Here is a 14,799-nt window from a genome sequence, read left to right as displayed (position 1 = left end):
ATTACGTTCTCAATTACTAAAATTCAATTACAACTAATCACAATGAAATAAATAACCTAATAAAAGTTAGGCAGTGGCTATTCGTACGGTTGCCGTATCAATATACCGACATTCTATCTGTATGAAGCGACCCTATTTGGCCAGTTTAGGTCATGTGACTAAGACTAAACCTTACCCTAACCCGTTAGTTTAATTGTATGGCAACCGTACAAATAAACTCTTTCTAAAACTTAACCTTCCTCTTGTGTTAGCATCTCGGATGATATCCGGTCCTAAATCAGGGGCAAATACACTAAAAACAAATATATTCTAATTTCTGTCCTATCTCTTGGTTACCTTGTTAGGCTTCATACTCAATAAAAATATAGGTTTGAATATTTTTGGTATGGACATCTGAGCCTATTTTGTGTCAGTAGATTCATTTTCTTTTTTTCTTTTTTTTTTTTTAATGGTAATATGTGCGAAAGCTTGATATGAACCATATTAAAAATTGTTTACTACATTTGTGTAGAAATCTACATTGAACTGTGACATGGTTCCTTAGCTTTGCATTAAATTATAATTGACATTTTTTGTAGAATTTTCATGGCAATTACAATTACACTGTTAATTATCTAAACTAAATTACAATTTCATTATGATTACGACAGCAACAGATTTTTTGAATTTACAATTACAATTATAATAATGTCATAATTGTAATTAATTATCAATTATGTGACTACAATTATAATTGACCCCAACCCTGGCAGAGACATCTGTTTATTTATAACATTCTAGTGGTGGGCACGTTGAATTCTGACATAAATGCAGAGCACTTTAGCACACCTGACACTTGAGCTTTTGTTAACCTAACATTAGATTACATACAGTAGGTGGAAATCATGTCTTGGAAATACTATTTATTTTTTAAAGCTATTAGCTCAACACATTACAATCTCACCACCAACATTATAGTGTTAAGTATCTGGGCAAAATGACAATGAGCAAAAGTTACCAAACAATTGAGGCTCCAATTTAAATGTATTCAATCTCGTATATTTAATATAGAACTCAAACAACAGTGCATATAGTGGTGGAATTGAAAACGGTGCAGCATGCTGTGGAATAAATTACAGTAACATATAGCATGGAGAAATACAGGAAGGAGAAAATGAAGTCGGCTATATATTTTCTTTGCTTGGCTGAAGTGAAAAAAAGGAAATTTGCAGATGTTATAGTCAGTGGCCAGATTTAGGTCATTCAATTTCTACTTTCCTGTTTGGTTTTACTACTAGTCAGTAACAGAAATCTTAAAACCAAATAACACAATGTGCAAACAACACAATAGAATTATATAGAATAGAACAAGAATTTAAATAAAAATAAATATAAAAATGGGCAGAAGACGCAGGTATAGTTACAAATTTGTAATATTCATATTCAATTGAGAGAAAACATGTACAGTGACTGGAAAATTCCGTTATATTTTGGAGGGGATCCAGATCAATAAACTGATTCTGGATCAGTTGGAAAAATGGAAAAATCCATATCTCCCATCATTGGCGAAATCTCAAAAAATAATATCTTGGTTTGTGATTGATCGATCTTTATACAAATTGAACTCACTTATGTCAGGTTGGTTCGTCAATTACCCCACTGACTTTGATCAGGATCGGATCAAGATTGAGTATTTCATTGCAATTCTTTCAAAAAATGGGAATGCTCATACATTTGGACTTTCTGCATCGCTATTAATGGGGAGAGAAATTTCTTCCAAGCTTTTAAAGTTTGAATGATCACGTACCATGATCAAGATCACTGATCAGGATAACAACATTTATCTTTCAAAGAGGGTACTTGGCTCTGTCTGGCTCTTTGAAAGTTCTTGAATTTAAAAAATCCCTACGTGTAAATAGTGGCGTGATCACTTTTCTGGGTTGTATCCACCTAAGAATGTGACATGACAGCCTTGTTGTATCTCTGTCTCTCATTGTATGGCACAACTTTGTAGGTAATCATATATGATGGCGGATGTGTGGGTGGTTGGAATTATGTCTTCTGTGGCAGGTGTCCGAGTGTGGCTTGTGAAGTGGTGAAGTGAGAGTTGGTGTGATCGGTGGTGTGTGTGTGAGTTTCAGGGCTAGTGTGGGCTCTAGTGTATAATGCGTGTGCTTGTGTGTTGTGTGTTTGCGAGTGTGTGTGTTTGGTTGTGTGCAAGTACAAATGTGCTTGAGTGCACCTGTATCTGGTTAGTAATTTGTTGCTTGTATAAGTCCATGGTCTGTTGCCGTGGAGGGATTTACCAATGGGTCAGTTGGTTTGCTGTCTTGGGTACAGAGTGTCCTTTGTTGTTTAGCATTTAATTTGTTGTGAGTTTGGAATAGCCTTTTGTCACCAGGGAGCAGGAGAAGCTCCCAACACAGGAGGACGCGAAGCAGCTACCATCGCATTAACGGGTAATTTCAGAGCTACGTGAGTCTGTTGGGACCCACAGCCTGTACGGGTCATGACTGCATGCTTCTGCTTACCCTGAGCATTGTGTTACTTTAACCTGCCACTACCTGCCTGGACTGAATGCCAAGCCTTGTTGTTTGCCTGACTTACTGCATCTGGGTCCAAGTCACTTCCAGTGGGTCGTGACATTGGCTTACGCTACCGGTGTATTCTCCACACTCTGGCACAGGGGTCACCAACCTTTGTAAAATTCCGAGCTATTTCAAATGTACTGAATAATTCAAAGGGCTACCAGTTTGATCTACACACTATACTCCATTTTCACAGTTTTACTTTAATTACAGGGTAAAATAATGAAAGAAGACTATAGCACTGACTTGAAATGCTAAGAAACGTTAACAGGCTTTTTTTTTAATTTTGTGCCTATTTTACTAGATTCTAACAACTTCTAACAAATCGTGAAACATTTAACATGTTTTTAAACTATGAATTGTGTTTATACATTGTATAAATCCATCCATCCATCCATCTATTTTCTGAACCGCTTGTTCCTTTTTTTAAGGTCGCGGGGATTATAAAAATCATAATTGCGTAATATTTTACACAAATTTCCTTTGCATTTTTTCTAAAAAAAAATATCACAATACATATACCAAATCTGCACTATCTTTACCAAAATTATATCCGTGACACTTGAACACATTTGTTACAATGTAACACTAAAAGATGGTGATTTCAACAAAAAAAAAATGGTATTATTTAACTCCACAAAGGCACTAACTACATCTGTTATCTGTATTTATCTTTGTGAGTTTGAAGCAAGTAAATCAGGGTTAATATGGAGCTCGAGAACGTAGTGTCCTGGGAAAGGATGCATGGGAATTAAAGCTATGTGGATAATGCAATACAATAAAATTATTAAAAACAAAATATATAGACAAGTAATTAATGTAAAATGTGGTGACTGACCCGTTTCACGTCTTTGCCAAATGTCTCACTGTAGCTCGTCCCAAGGATCTCAAACTGTACATGAGAGTTGGAGCCTTCAGCACGAAAGTCCATCATTCCTGTCAGACCACTGATGCGTCCCTGCATGAAAAAAAAAATAAATAAAAATATTTGTAACATACTTACCAGCATCCTTTTGGAACTAACTCTGTTCATGTGAATGTAGGAGAATAAGAGGACCTGGTGCTTAGATGACATTTACAGAACTATGATAACAAATCACATGCAATATTTACAGGAAGGTTTTCATTCTTAATCACACTATGAAATATATGCAAATCCCCTCTTTGATGGCTTGGCCTCACACGTCTCTCATCTGATTTATTCTAAAGTGCATAATATATAATAGATCCTCGTCAGAAGCCAGTGCTTCTCTAATGTAATAAATGAAAATAAAAAAAAAATCACAATCTTCTATAACACTACAGAAGACAAACAAAAAAAACTAAATTGGTCAATCAAATTACAGTTTTCATAACGTCAACACATTTGATGTATTTATGTATTTTTTCTTATTCCCAATTTGGCCTTTTTATTCACACTTGGACCCAATGGAAAAACATTAAATCTTTGATTAAAATTCATGGCATGAAGCCACTTTCCAGAACTGAAAGGGCTTCACATGCATAAAAGGAACAAAGCCAGAGATCAGCTACATATAATCTACATCCTGGTGCCAAACACCAAGATTCAATTTTAATATTGAAATACCATTTAAAAAAGACACAAAAAAAAAACAAGTTTGAGTCTGAGTGTCCAGCAAAGCTCATAACAATTAATACAGTTTTCCATGGAAGTGTTTTGACAAATAAAGCCACTGTTATACTTGTTAACATTTCAATATCATATATTTCAGCAGTTTTTTTCTTAAGAATTTTATATTTTGAAGAATGCTACAAGATAACTATTGTTGAATTTAGCACTATATAAATCAAGTTAAAATAGATTTAATTGAATTTGCATTTACATTTAACTGGAAATATGATATGACAGTGAGGTGTATTGACTGCTTCATATGATATTCATATATATTATATACATTTTTTACCTATATTTGAGTGTAGGCTTTTTGCATGCTTGAACACATGTTCTCACAATTAAACTCAAATTAGAGTGATATATTGAGCCGGAAACCAAGGAGATTCCTTGGTCCCAAACTAGCCGTAGCTGTATATCATAAAAGTGACCAATTTTGGCTCTGGCGCTTTGACATATAGGATTTTCACCACCTCTAGGTCCACAGTAAACATTTGTTGCTTCCTCTCTTGTGCCAAAACTAAAGCCTTATTTAGACACCACATGTTGGTTTCAGATTAGTCTTCAGAACATGTCCTTTCCTGGTTCCCCTTGAAGTAGCATTTGACTTTGCTGCTCTCAGACCTTACCATGCAGGGTCTAATTCGGAAACTCATCTTCACTGTGTATTAATGAAATGTAATGTTTATATCAAGAAGGTGTCTGCAGAAAATTCTTCACATCATCACATCAACATTTAGATAAAGGGAAACCCACCACAACAGCTTTGAATAAAAAAAGGCTGCTCAACATTGAAATACCTTTTGAATGGTGTCTAGCATAGACCATCCTCCATTCCACGGCTTGGTAGATTTTCTCATGCAGTTCAGACTGGCCATGCTGTGCCATTTTCTATCCTCGAGTTTCCGATAAAAGGCGTTAGCTAGCATCAAGACACTGTCGTAGAGGTAGAGGTTTGACACCTGGACAAAAAGGAAAGAAGTGCAAGTTTAAAAAGTGTAGTTGTCGTTATTTAATAACCCTTTGTAAAAACACAGAGCCAAAAACCTTAATATGTAGAAAAATAAACAGCTTACATATGTGTGGCTCAGTTGGTTTTAGAAGAAAACTACAATAAGCGTTTGGATTAAAAAGCAATCTCCCTGAAACACAACCTCAATCCCCCAACTATATTATAATCATTCTAATTTGAACTTGCAGAGCTCCTTCTGCTAGAGATGCTTCGGGTGAAAAACACAAAACAAAATGATGAGATGTGACTTCCAGCAACCGCGGAGACCAAGTGCCAGAGTGATGCAAAAGGTAGCTGTAACACTGTGGTATGTTAGGAGAAACAGCAATCATTTCCGCGCCAGCAATCATCTGCCTTATGAATTTTAAAACTGCCATTGGCACGACTGTCATGAATCGTGTCAGTGAGTGACCTCCTGTCTCAGACTGACAGTGGATTTCATGTGTCCTCTTGGTCAAGTGAGACCCAACTGTGGAAGATATCTGCTTTTTACTCCAGGCGTTTCTTTTCAACGTGTTCCGACTTCATTCCGAGCTTTTCTGTGGTTAAACCTCTTTCCAGTCAAATTGACTTCCCTCAAGGTCATTATGCCGTAGCTGCAGGTTATTTGCAGTTTAACAGATATCTAAAGGCACACCAAAGCTGATGGGGTGTAAGAGGAATTAGTTCAGAGAACCACTCCTCGTCTTTTAAATATTCATTTGTATGCCTGAACTACCATTACCCGATATTCAAATGTCTTTCATGTGAATTGTTGAGGACTATGGGTGCTCGTGCCACATGGTTTTGCCATCTGTCCGGAGTAGGGGTAAGAAGCGATAAGAACATTTTAACAGCGCTGTGGGAAACACGGTCCCTGCTCACCAGATGGATTGAACAAGAAAGAAAATTTAAGGTCAAAGTTAAAGAAAGAAAAAGAATGATAGGTTGATCAAACTTGAATGCCTTGGTTCTGAATTGGGTTTAATGTCTCTAAACATTGGTGCTTTTAGGCCAACTTGCCGATATCCTAGCACGAGTTTAACAGGTACATAAAGGGTCTGTCAACCTGATAGTCTCAAAATAACGACATCAAGTATACGAACGAAAAAAATCATACATTTGGTTTTGTCAAGGAACTATTGCAGACTTTTCTTTCCTGATATTTCTTGTTTCCTTGTCATCATAGCCCAACTTTTTGAAATGCTTCATAAACAAACCCCTTATTTTCAGTCTGAATGATTCTAAGCAATCATTTTAAAAGCACAAGAATCAAATGCCATTTTTTGTAAACCAACAGCCCATCTAGCCAAGTTATACTCTCCTTTCTTCTTTTTCAAAAAATCAACACATATATTACATCACTATTATTTCAAAGGTATTCAGTGGTTTAACAACCTTTGTACGTTCATGATATTACATGCATGTCTTTCGTTGGAAACAGTAATTTTCTTCCACTCATTCCCTAAAGATGATGGACTGCTATAATTTATATTCATGAACCTTCATACCCTTATAATTATTTCATCTCAGGAGCTTACTGTACAATCAGGTGCATGTATTATCAGGTAGTGCTTATCCATGTTCGTATTCACATGACACTTGGCATGCCTATACTAACCTGAAGTCTGATTGCATCTGCCTCTGCACTGTAGTTATCTCTAAAATGGAAGAATTGTATGTGAAATCAAGAAAGAATCACCATCAGAGGTTTGAAAGCATGGGGGAAAAAGGCTGACTACCCCAACAATTTTGAATATGCCTTTGTACCAGTCTAGGAGAAGGTTTATGAAACACTGGCACCAGAAGAAGCATAATTGATGCGCACTGTAAAAGGAAAACATAACTATAAAACATAAAATGCAACCTACCCATCCCATATGTCAAATGCTCTGCAGAGGCTCATCCATCATACTTCTGCTATGATTTGCATTCACATGCATCTGACAATATCAATATTTTAGCACATTTTAGCATTTTCTCTCATTAAGTGTACTATTCTTGGTGGAGAGCAAAGTTTGTGTGAGATAGGCAAACAAATGTAGTCATTTGTTTTTTAGGGATTTAATCATGTAAAACCACTTGTGTGTGAAATACACTATACAAAATAATTTACAAATCACAATAGCTTGAGTACTCTTGAGCAGCTTCATTGTTTAACAATTAAGTGTTTTTTTTTTTACCTCCAGAGACTGCAGATAACCCTCCTGAGGGTCACAAAGTAAAGAGGAGATGCGATGGTTGTTTCTCATACAGCGAACACTGGTGTCTCTCCACAGAGGGAAGATCTGTCGAATGATGGTCATCCGTCCCAATGAGCTGTAGATCAATTCCATGATATCTGCATCGCTAACCTCCTAAAGGTTTTCAAGAGAGAAAGTGGAGGTTGAGTTAAATTGAGTTTGCCAATACATGTGGGTCAGGTTCACTGGCAACATTTATCAGCCCAGGATGTTGAATTATGAGACAAACAATGCATTTAAAGGGGAAATTTGACAAAGACAAAAAGCCTCCAGGGCAGCTGGCTGAACTTGCTTTTTCTGCAATAAAATATCAGATGACACATTGGGAAATAAAAGGAAATGAGTTAAGGGCACTTTTTAAACCAGGCCACTGCTTAGTTTTGGCAGTAAGTAGTGTAATAAGTACTCAAGACCACATTTTAAAGGTATTGCTCTTGTCTTGGACTCAATCTCGAACTGGCCAGACTCAAGATTATCCATCAAAACCGGTTGCGACCAGCACTGATCTGCTATTCTTCAACCTCATTACTGTGATAAGGAGAAACACTTGAAACTGTTCCTGATTAATTAATGTTGTAACTTGACTTCAAAGATTTACCGTTAGCTCACTGATTGTTCTACCTCCTTGGAAATCCTTTCAAGTGTCTTTTGTGTCAGACACCAACAGAAACTCATACATCTTTTTTCTAGTCAGAAATACCTCTGAAGATTTACCTAAGCCCTCATTTACCTGACAAATATAGATATTATATTTAGATGTTTAAAAGATTAATGGACTTATCAGTGGCTTTTAAATACATACATACATACAATTTGTAAACATTTTAGAGGGTTGCAGACATCTTTTTTGTCTGTCTCTTCAACTGTTCAGCCTTGTCATGTTTTTTTTAACTCCGAAACGTCTTGGTCTTGTCTTGACTCGGTCTCGACTCCCAAACGTCTTGGTCTGGACTTGGTCTCAATGCATTCAGACAAGCTTCTCCCACAATCTTGTCTTGGGTTCACTAACTATACTAAGTACGGAATTCAGAATTTAAAAAACTTGATATTCTACACTGGTGTTTGCTTACTTTTTTAAATTATTCATGGCATCACTGCACCTCCTCTGAGAAAATGCAGAAATTTATGTACTGATAATAAAATGAATAAAAGGAGAATGAAGCATCCCAAAATGTAAAACTGCTTTTGCTAAATCGCCCTTCTCTGTAATGGCTATGGGTCAGTAGAACACACTGCCAACACAGATTATTGCATGTACTACATTTAAAGCATTTGCTCATTCAACAAAAAAAGGGCTGCTAAAAAAATCAAACTTGCACTCATGATCAGGAGAAAAAAATTGGTGGAAAATTTGATCGTGTTTCAAACTTATTTAAATTAAACGTATGTTAATGATGATGTACAAATGTATAAATACATGGTCACATGCTCATCTACATTTAAAATTAGTTTTTGTACTGTAACATCAACCTGCCCAGGGACTACAGGTGGAAATCAGCATTTTTGCTATAAACGGATCCAATGCATCTTTCCTTTCAATGTCAATGTTAAGTTGTGAACTGTCCCTGTCTAAATAAATAAAAACCATACCAACCATACACTTATTAATATAAGTTTACACACACACACATATAAACAGATTCTTTCTGGGCTGTCCATCACAATGATCCCACACTATAAAGGTGGTTTTGTTCAAGCTGGGTTGATTGTTGTGAGAAGATCAATCGTCACGAGACCGGCTCGTGAGGACAGTGGTCACTGCAGCGGCAGGCGGTCTCTTAGGAAACATTGACTTTATATACTGTCAGACAATGAAGCTTTGTGGTTACTGCTGCAGCCGAACAGCTATGGGCTGCCCACAGTAGCTTACCACACATGCACAATTCATGCTTAATGTCCAATTTTCAACACCAATTATTTTGATCGTCTTCTACTAAATTAATTACAATTATATATAGATTTTCGCTGCATGAGTATGAAAGCATTTTACACAGAAACAAAGCCACGTCGTATAAAGTTATAGCTCCCTTGTCTTGTTCAAGGACAGGCTCTGATGGTATGACTGCTACAGTTCTCTATATACACATAGATTTCTTTGCGGCTTTGTTATACTCATCACCTTTGGACTAATAAACCATTCAAATGTGGTTTTCAGTTTCCTGTGATGTCAACAGCACTCAGTCATTGTGCTACCTTGTCTCAAATATTTTTCTTTCACATTTGTATAATTACAGGCACTAAAAAAGGTCAAAAACATAATTTATTAAATGCAAAAAACTATGTGCAGTTTTAAGTTAGATTCTCTGCTTATTGTGGATATTATTTTCTTCTGATTTCACACAGCCAGTCGGGTGGAAAGCCTGCATATTCATGAGTTGCTCTGACACATTGATCAGACAAATTATTAGCCAGGGTTCACAGAGCTGAACCCTCACACCCAAGTTAATAACTTTTGAGAATATTCTGTCAGAGTCAATGGACACATCCGTGTCATAACTTGACCTGTAACAGAGCTCAAAGGCGACGTGTCCACCTAATGTATACCTGTTCAAATTTGTTAGAAGACGAACAATAGACCATTACGTCACAAATTGGACACTTTATATCTGCAACCAACTGCAAAATGACCTTTTCCTACTGAAGCAAGAGAAATACCTCATACGTTAAGCGTGTGAACTTCACAGATCATTGGATTCTCTTTACAAGCACAGTTGCTGAAAGAAGATGTGACAGCACACGGAATAAATGAAATCATTAGTCTGACACAAACAGAAAACACTACTTGATAAATCCATTTAGTTGGAGCTATTTTGTTCACCACTCTCATTTGTAAAGATATAAAACCAGTGTGGTTTGAGGAAAGGAATATGGCAACAAAATCATGTTCATATTAAACAGCACGTGATGGCTTTAGGTATACAGAGGTGGTGATGTTTTGTGTACTTATAGTTTTTTTTTTATGTGGTTTTGGACAACAATGTATCTTCCCTTAGTATTTACTGCGTTCAATTTTGTTCATTATTGTCATTATTTAGAGAAGTGTGTGTTGTGCTTGAGTGAGTGAGTGAGTGTGTGGCAGACATTGTGAAGTGTCTGATATTTGGCAAAAAATAAATAAAAAATGTCTGCCCAATTAAATTCACCACCTGTTTGAATGCAAATAAAAATAAAACCTCATATATACAGTCTTAGAAATGATCAACTATGTAATAAATAAAATTGTCTCTGTGGTATTATCACAGTTTGTCCATTTAATATGAATTCTTCCATTGTTTATATAACAGTTATGATTCCATCTTCAAGCATCTCTCATAGACGCATTTGATTAAAGGTTTACCTTTAAATAAAACCCATTAATTTAATATTTGTATCCCGTTGTCCTTTTTTTGACGTCAGAAAAAAGAACCTGAACCCCATTCAAGAAGTAACTTTTAAACAACCTACATTATACTTTGACTTGAGTACATTTTTAGGCAAGTACTTTTACTTTTAAAGGTGCAGTATGTAGAATCTGTGAGACTGGTATGGAAACAACCACACTCCCCTTTCCCCTCCCTGTTTCGAACATAACTTATTTTCTGTTTTCCTGTCACTCACCAGCATCCTCATGAATGTGCACGTCTGTTATTCTATATTACATGTCTATATTTATATCTCACATATGATAAACAAGATTTTGCTTAAAATCAAGATTTAAATCATTCCTGAATCAACAGAAGATTGAAGTTACATCAAGCAAAATTAAACTCATACATACTTCAAGCAGTAATGTGAAAAAATTCATGATAAAAAAAAAAATACATCAGCTAGTACTATTTTGTGAACTTTTGTCAAGATTGTTTCTAATCAATGTCATAAACGCTATCAGGATGGTTTTGTGACCTTTTTACATCTTGTATTTGAACAATTGAAATTATATTGATTGCTGGCCATTACTGTTTTACTATTGTGTTTACTAATGTTATTAAATGTTATTACCTTTCAATAATGGGGGGGGTTGAAAACAGTGGAAATTAAGTTAAAAATAGTGGTATTCCGGCATACTTAAAAAATACTCTATATTTACCTAAATATACCTTAAACTAATACAATGTGTCTCATCATCGAATAATGGGCCACACACTCGCACGTGTTACAGCACTCGAATATTATTTCAATAATCCTTTTAGATGGATAAGGAAATTGCATTTAATTAGTGCGAGTATAGAAGCACTTTCTACCCAAGGGAAACTGTGCTTAGAGGCAATGGGTCTCAGGATTAAAAGAGCAAAGCCCTATGGCTTTAACATGAATTGAAATTGTACTTGCACATAAAGAACAAATGGTACGAACATGTCTTTATTATGTACATTGAATGTATGTAGGAGAGAATATTTAATTGGTAGCTAAGAGTTCACAGGAGGAATATGCTTTATGGCCTTGTCACACAGGTATCCCATTATTTCTTTCCATTGGCAGAAAAATCCCACTTACTGTGACTGTATTGTTATGGTAGTATTAATAATTGTAATTCAAACCTTTAAAGGTCAAGCAGCACAATGACAAAGTTTAGTAGGATCTTAGGTTACGTAAAAAGTTAAAATAAAACAAAAATAATACTATCCCATGACATATTCAAAGTCATAATACATTTTCAACTATTAATCTTTGTTAACACTTTATATCAAGGTGATTGTAATAAGCTGTAATGAGCATATTACTACTACTTCTAATTATTGGATTTTGTAAATAAAAAGTTTAGTTAATATATTTATCAATATAATCGAACTGAAGCTGCTTGTAAAGCAATAAATATATAAATGAGCTTCTTATTTAGACGCAGTAGCTGCAGAACTATCAACGAGTGCACAATAAAATTATTTATTAGCCTTTATAGGGCATTATCGTCATTACCCAAGTATTATTAATGTCAATAAACCTCTCATTAATGTTGATACATAATTAAATCATTTTATAAGCCTTTATTAAGAGGCTTATTAACATAATCACTGCTTGAATACTGTTAATAGATATTTTCAAAGCTTTTTTTATTGACACTATTTATTCCTTCCTTATTACTGTTAAATTAAGAAGCTAACTAACAAATTATTACTGCATATCATAAGCTGCTTTAGTGTGTTATAATATTAATGAATATATAAATGCAGCTTTTTATTAACACTTATATCCTATCCCATCTAATAAGGCCTTTTAAATAGATGAATAACTTTTTTAATAAAGCTTATTAAAAGCACTTTAAACTACGAGTTACAGTGTTTTTCCTTTTACATTTTCAATGACTCTCTCAAGTGATTCCTTGAGCATTTGACTTCTACATTTCTGTCCAGTCCAGCAGTTGCTTTAGCAACATGGTTGACCCACAGAAACAACAGGTATCCATAGTTTCTTGTTCAATAGTGAACGCTACACAATGCCTACAGCACAATCCATGCAGCCACATTAATAAAGCAGTAAATAATGCAAGAACATGCACGTGTGGGCTGAAGAATGATCTTAATTCAAACAAGCCAGAAATGAGGCAACATGAGAAAAACAGGGCGGCTTAAAAGCATTTCATCGTTACCTGACATTATGTCTATGAATGCATCACTTTTCAAATGAGACATAGTTTATTTTAATGAAAAAAGGAGAAACTGAATCACACATTTTACAAGTGATCAGAAACCACATAAACAACTGTGACAGCATACGGTCTGAACAGGAACAAAATACAATGCAATTTCATGCTAAAGTGCACCTCACAGCTTGATCACCATCAGAATCATGTTGGTAAACAGCCACAACTGTGCACATCGGTGTTTTGATCTTCTGCATTTAAATTGATCCAATACATTATTAATCTATAATCTGCCACTAAATATATAATTTTGTTGCTATGCACGCTACATGGATTTATAATGCACAGTATGACTTTTTTTTCCTTCTTGCCAAGCAAATTAATAAAAGAATTATCGCAACTTAAATTGATATAAAATTAATCTCACGTGAATTTTAATTAAAAGGGATAATTTAGAGTATCATGACGGCATTTGTATTTCATTTTGTTCAAGATGCTTCATTTGTGCCAATAGGAATACAATTACATGTACAGTATATAATAGCAATAATGATTTATACGAATGTTTCATAGTTTTCACTACAACTATATTAACCAGCCTTCCTAGGTCATTATTAATGAGACAAGCTAAAAAAGTTCACACTAAAATCTGTCCTTCACTGCTACAATGGCCTTTATATGTTTCCCTGGAGGCGCATTAAGACTGTATATTATTTGAAAAGCTCACTTATTAACCCTGGTGACCTCCAATGACTGAGACTAAAAGCTGTAACATTTAGATAAGGTGATTCAAAGAGGAATCGGCCTGTCTGGGGTCTTATATTGATGTCTCCTGATTTTATACCTTGTTTTAGACCAAGGGTCTGCAACCTGCGGCTCTGGAGCCTCATGTGGTTCTTTGACATTTTTGCAATGGCTCCCTATAGTTTTAAAAAATAAATTAAAATGATGAATTGCTATTCCTTACAGAGTGTATTGGTGATTAATGAAAATAAAATTATGTTAAACCCATTTTTTAAATTAAAAATAAATCACATTGTGCAATAACTCTGCCACCTTTCCTACTTCATCTCCTTCAACATCTACAGACCATCCACTTTCCTTGCACCTACCTTAAGATCTAAATCCCTGGTAAGATAACTAAAGTAACAAAAAAAACCTATTCTAGAAAATAATAGAGATTTTATTTGTGTGGGGAAATATTTATATAACTGCCAACACGCCGGCTTAATTTGCATGCTTGACATGTTGCAAGAAATGAGCAGTTAGCATGTGTTACACGATATGATCATGTGTTATCCAAGTAGTTTTTTGTAGCCAAATACCTAACTAAAAAAAACTTAGCATTGTTGAATATAATTTTAACTATTTTGAATTTTATACACATTGTCTTCATTGAGAAGGTATTTTTTTCAGCTCTGGAAGGACTTTAATATAGGTGAAATAAGGCAAAATGGCTCCTGTGAGATAAAGGTTGCAGACTCCTCGTCCACACGTATATTTTTCTACGGTTTGGCCTGTCATACACACAAAAACAAAGCATAAGGTCATTAAAATCGGAGCTTTTGGAAAACTCTGGCCAAAGTGAAGATTTGGGAAAACTCCAGTTTTGCATTTGAGTGTGGACATAGATAATCAGAGTCTTAAGTTTCCAAACGTCACAGGGACTGTGCTGGTGGCATTAGTGTGGGGTTGCGGTGCCCGGTTGGGAGTGCTTGGTTACGCCTGTTTGTTGGTCTGCGGCTGGCGGGGTGACCCTGCTTAGGCGATTGATGGCGTTCTCCCTCATCGGGGGGGCTGGGGCCACC

General features: G+C 35.5%; 1 protein-coding gene across 1 annotated transcript in view; it reads right to left on the bottom strand.

Moving 5' to 3' along the window:
* grid1a (glutamate receptor, ionotropic, delta 1a) overlaps nucleotides 1-14,799 on the bottom strand; it is a 288,284-nt gene that overhangs the window by 29,009 nt on the left and 244,476 nt on the right. Inside the window, exons 6-8 of the mRNA XM_028468034.1 lie at nucleotides 7,375-7,548; nucleotides 5,001-5,162; nucleotides 3,406-3,525 (exon numbers count right to left, since the gene is read on the bottom strand). Coding sequence (XP_028323835.1) covers nucleotides 3,406-3,525; nucleotides 5,001-5,162; nucleotides 7,375-7,548 — 456 coding nt within the window. The remainder of the gene's footprint in view (nucleotides 1-3,405; nucleotides 3,526-5,000; nucleotides 5,163-7,374; nucleotides 7,549-14,799) is intronic.

The sequence above is a fragment of the Gouania willdenowi genome, chromosome 15 (genome assembly GCF_900634775.1).
Source record: "Gouania willdenowi chromosome 15, fGouWil2.1, whole genome shotgun sequence".
Lineage (NCBI taxonomy): Eukaryota > Metazoa > Chordata > Actinopteri > Blenniiformes > Gobiesocidae > Gouania > Gouania willdenowi.
This window is presented reverse-complemented; position numbering and strand designations above follow the sequence as displayed.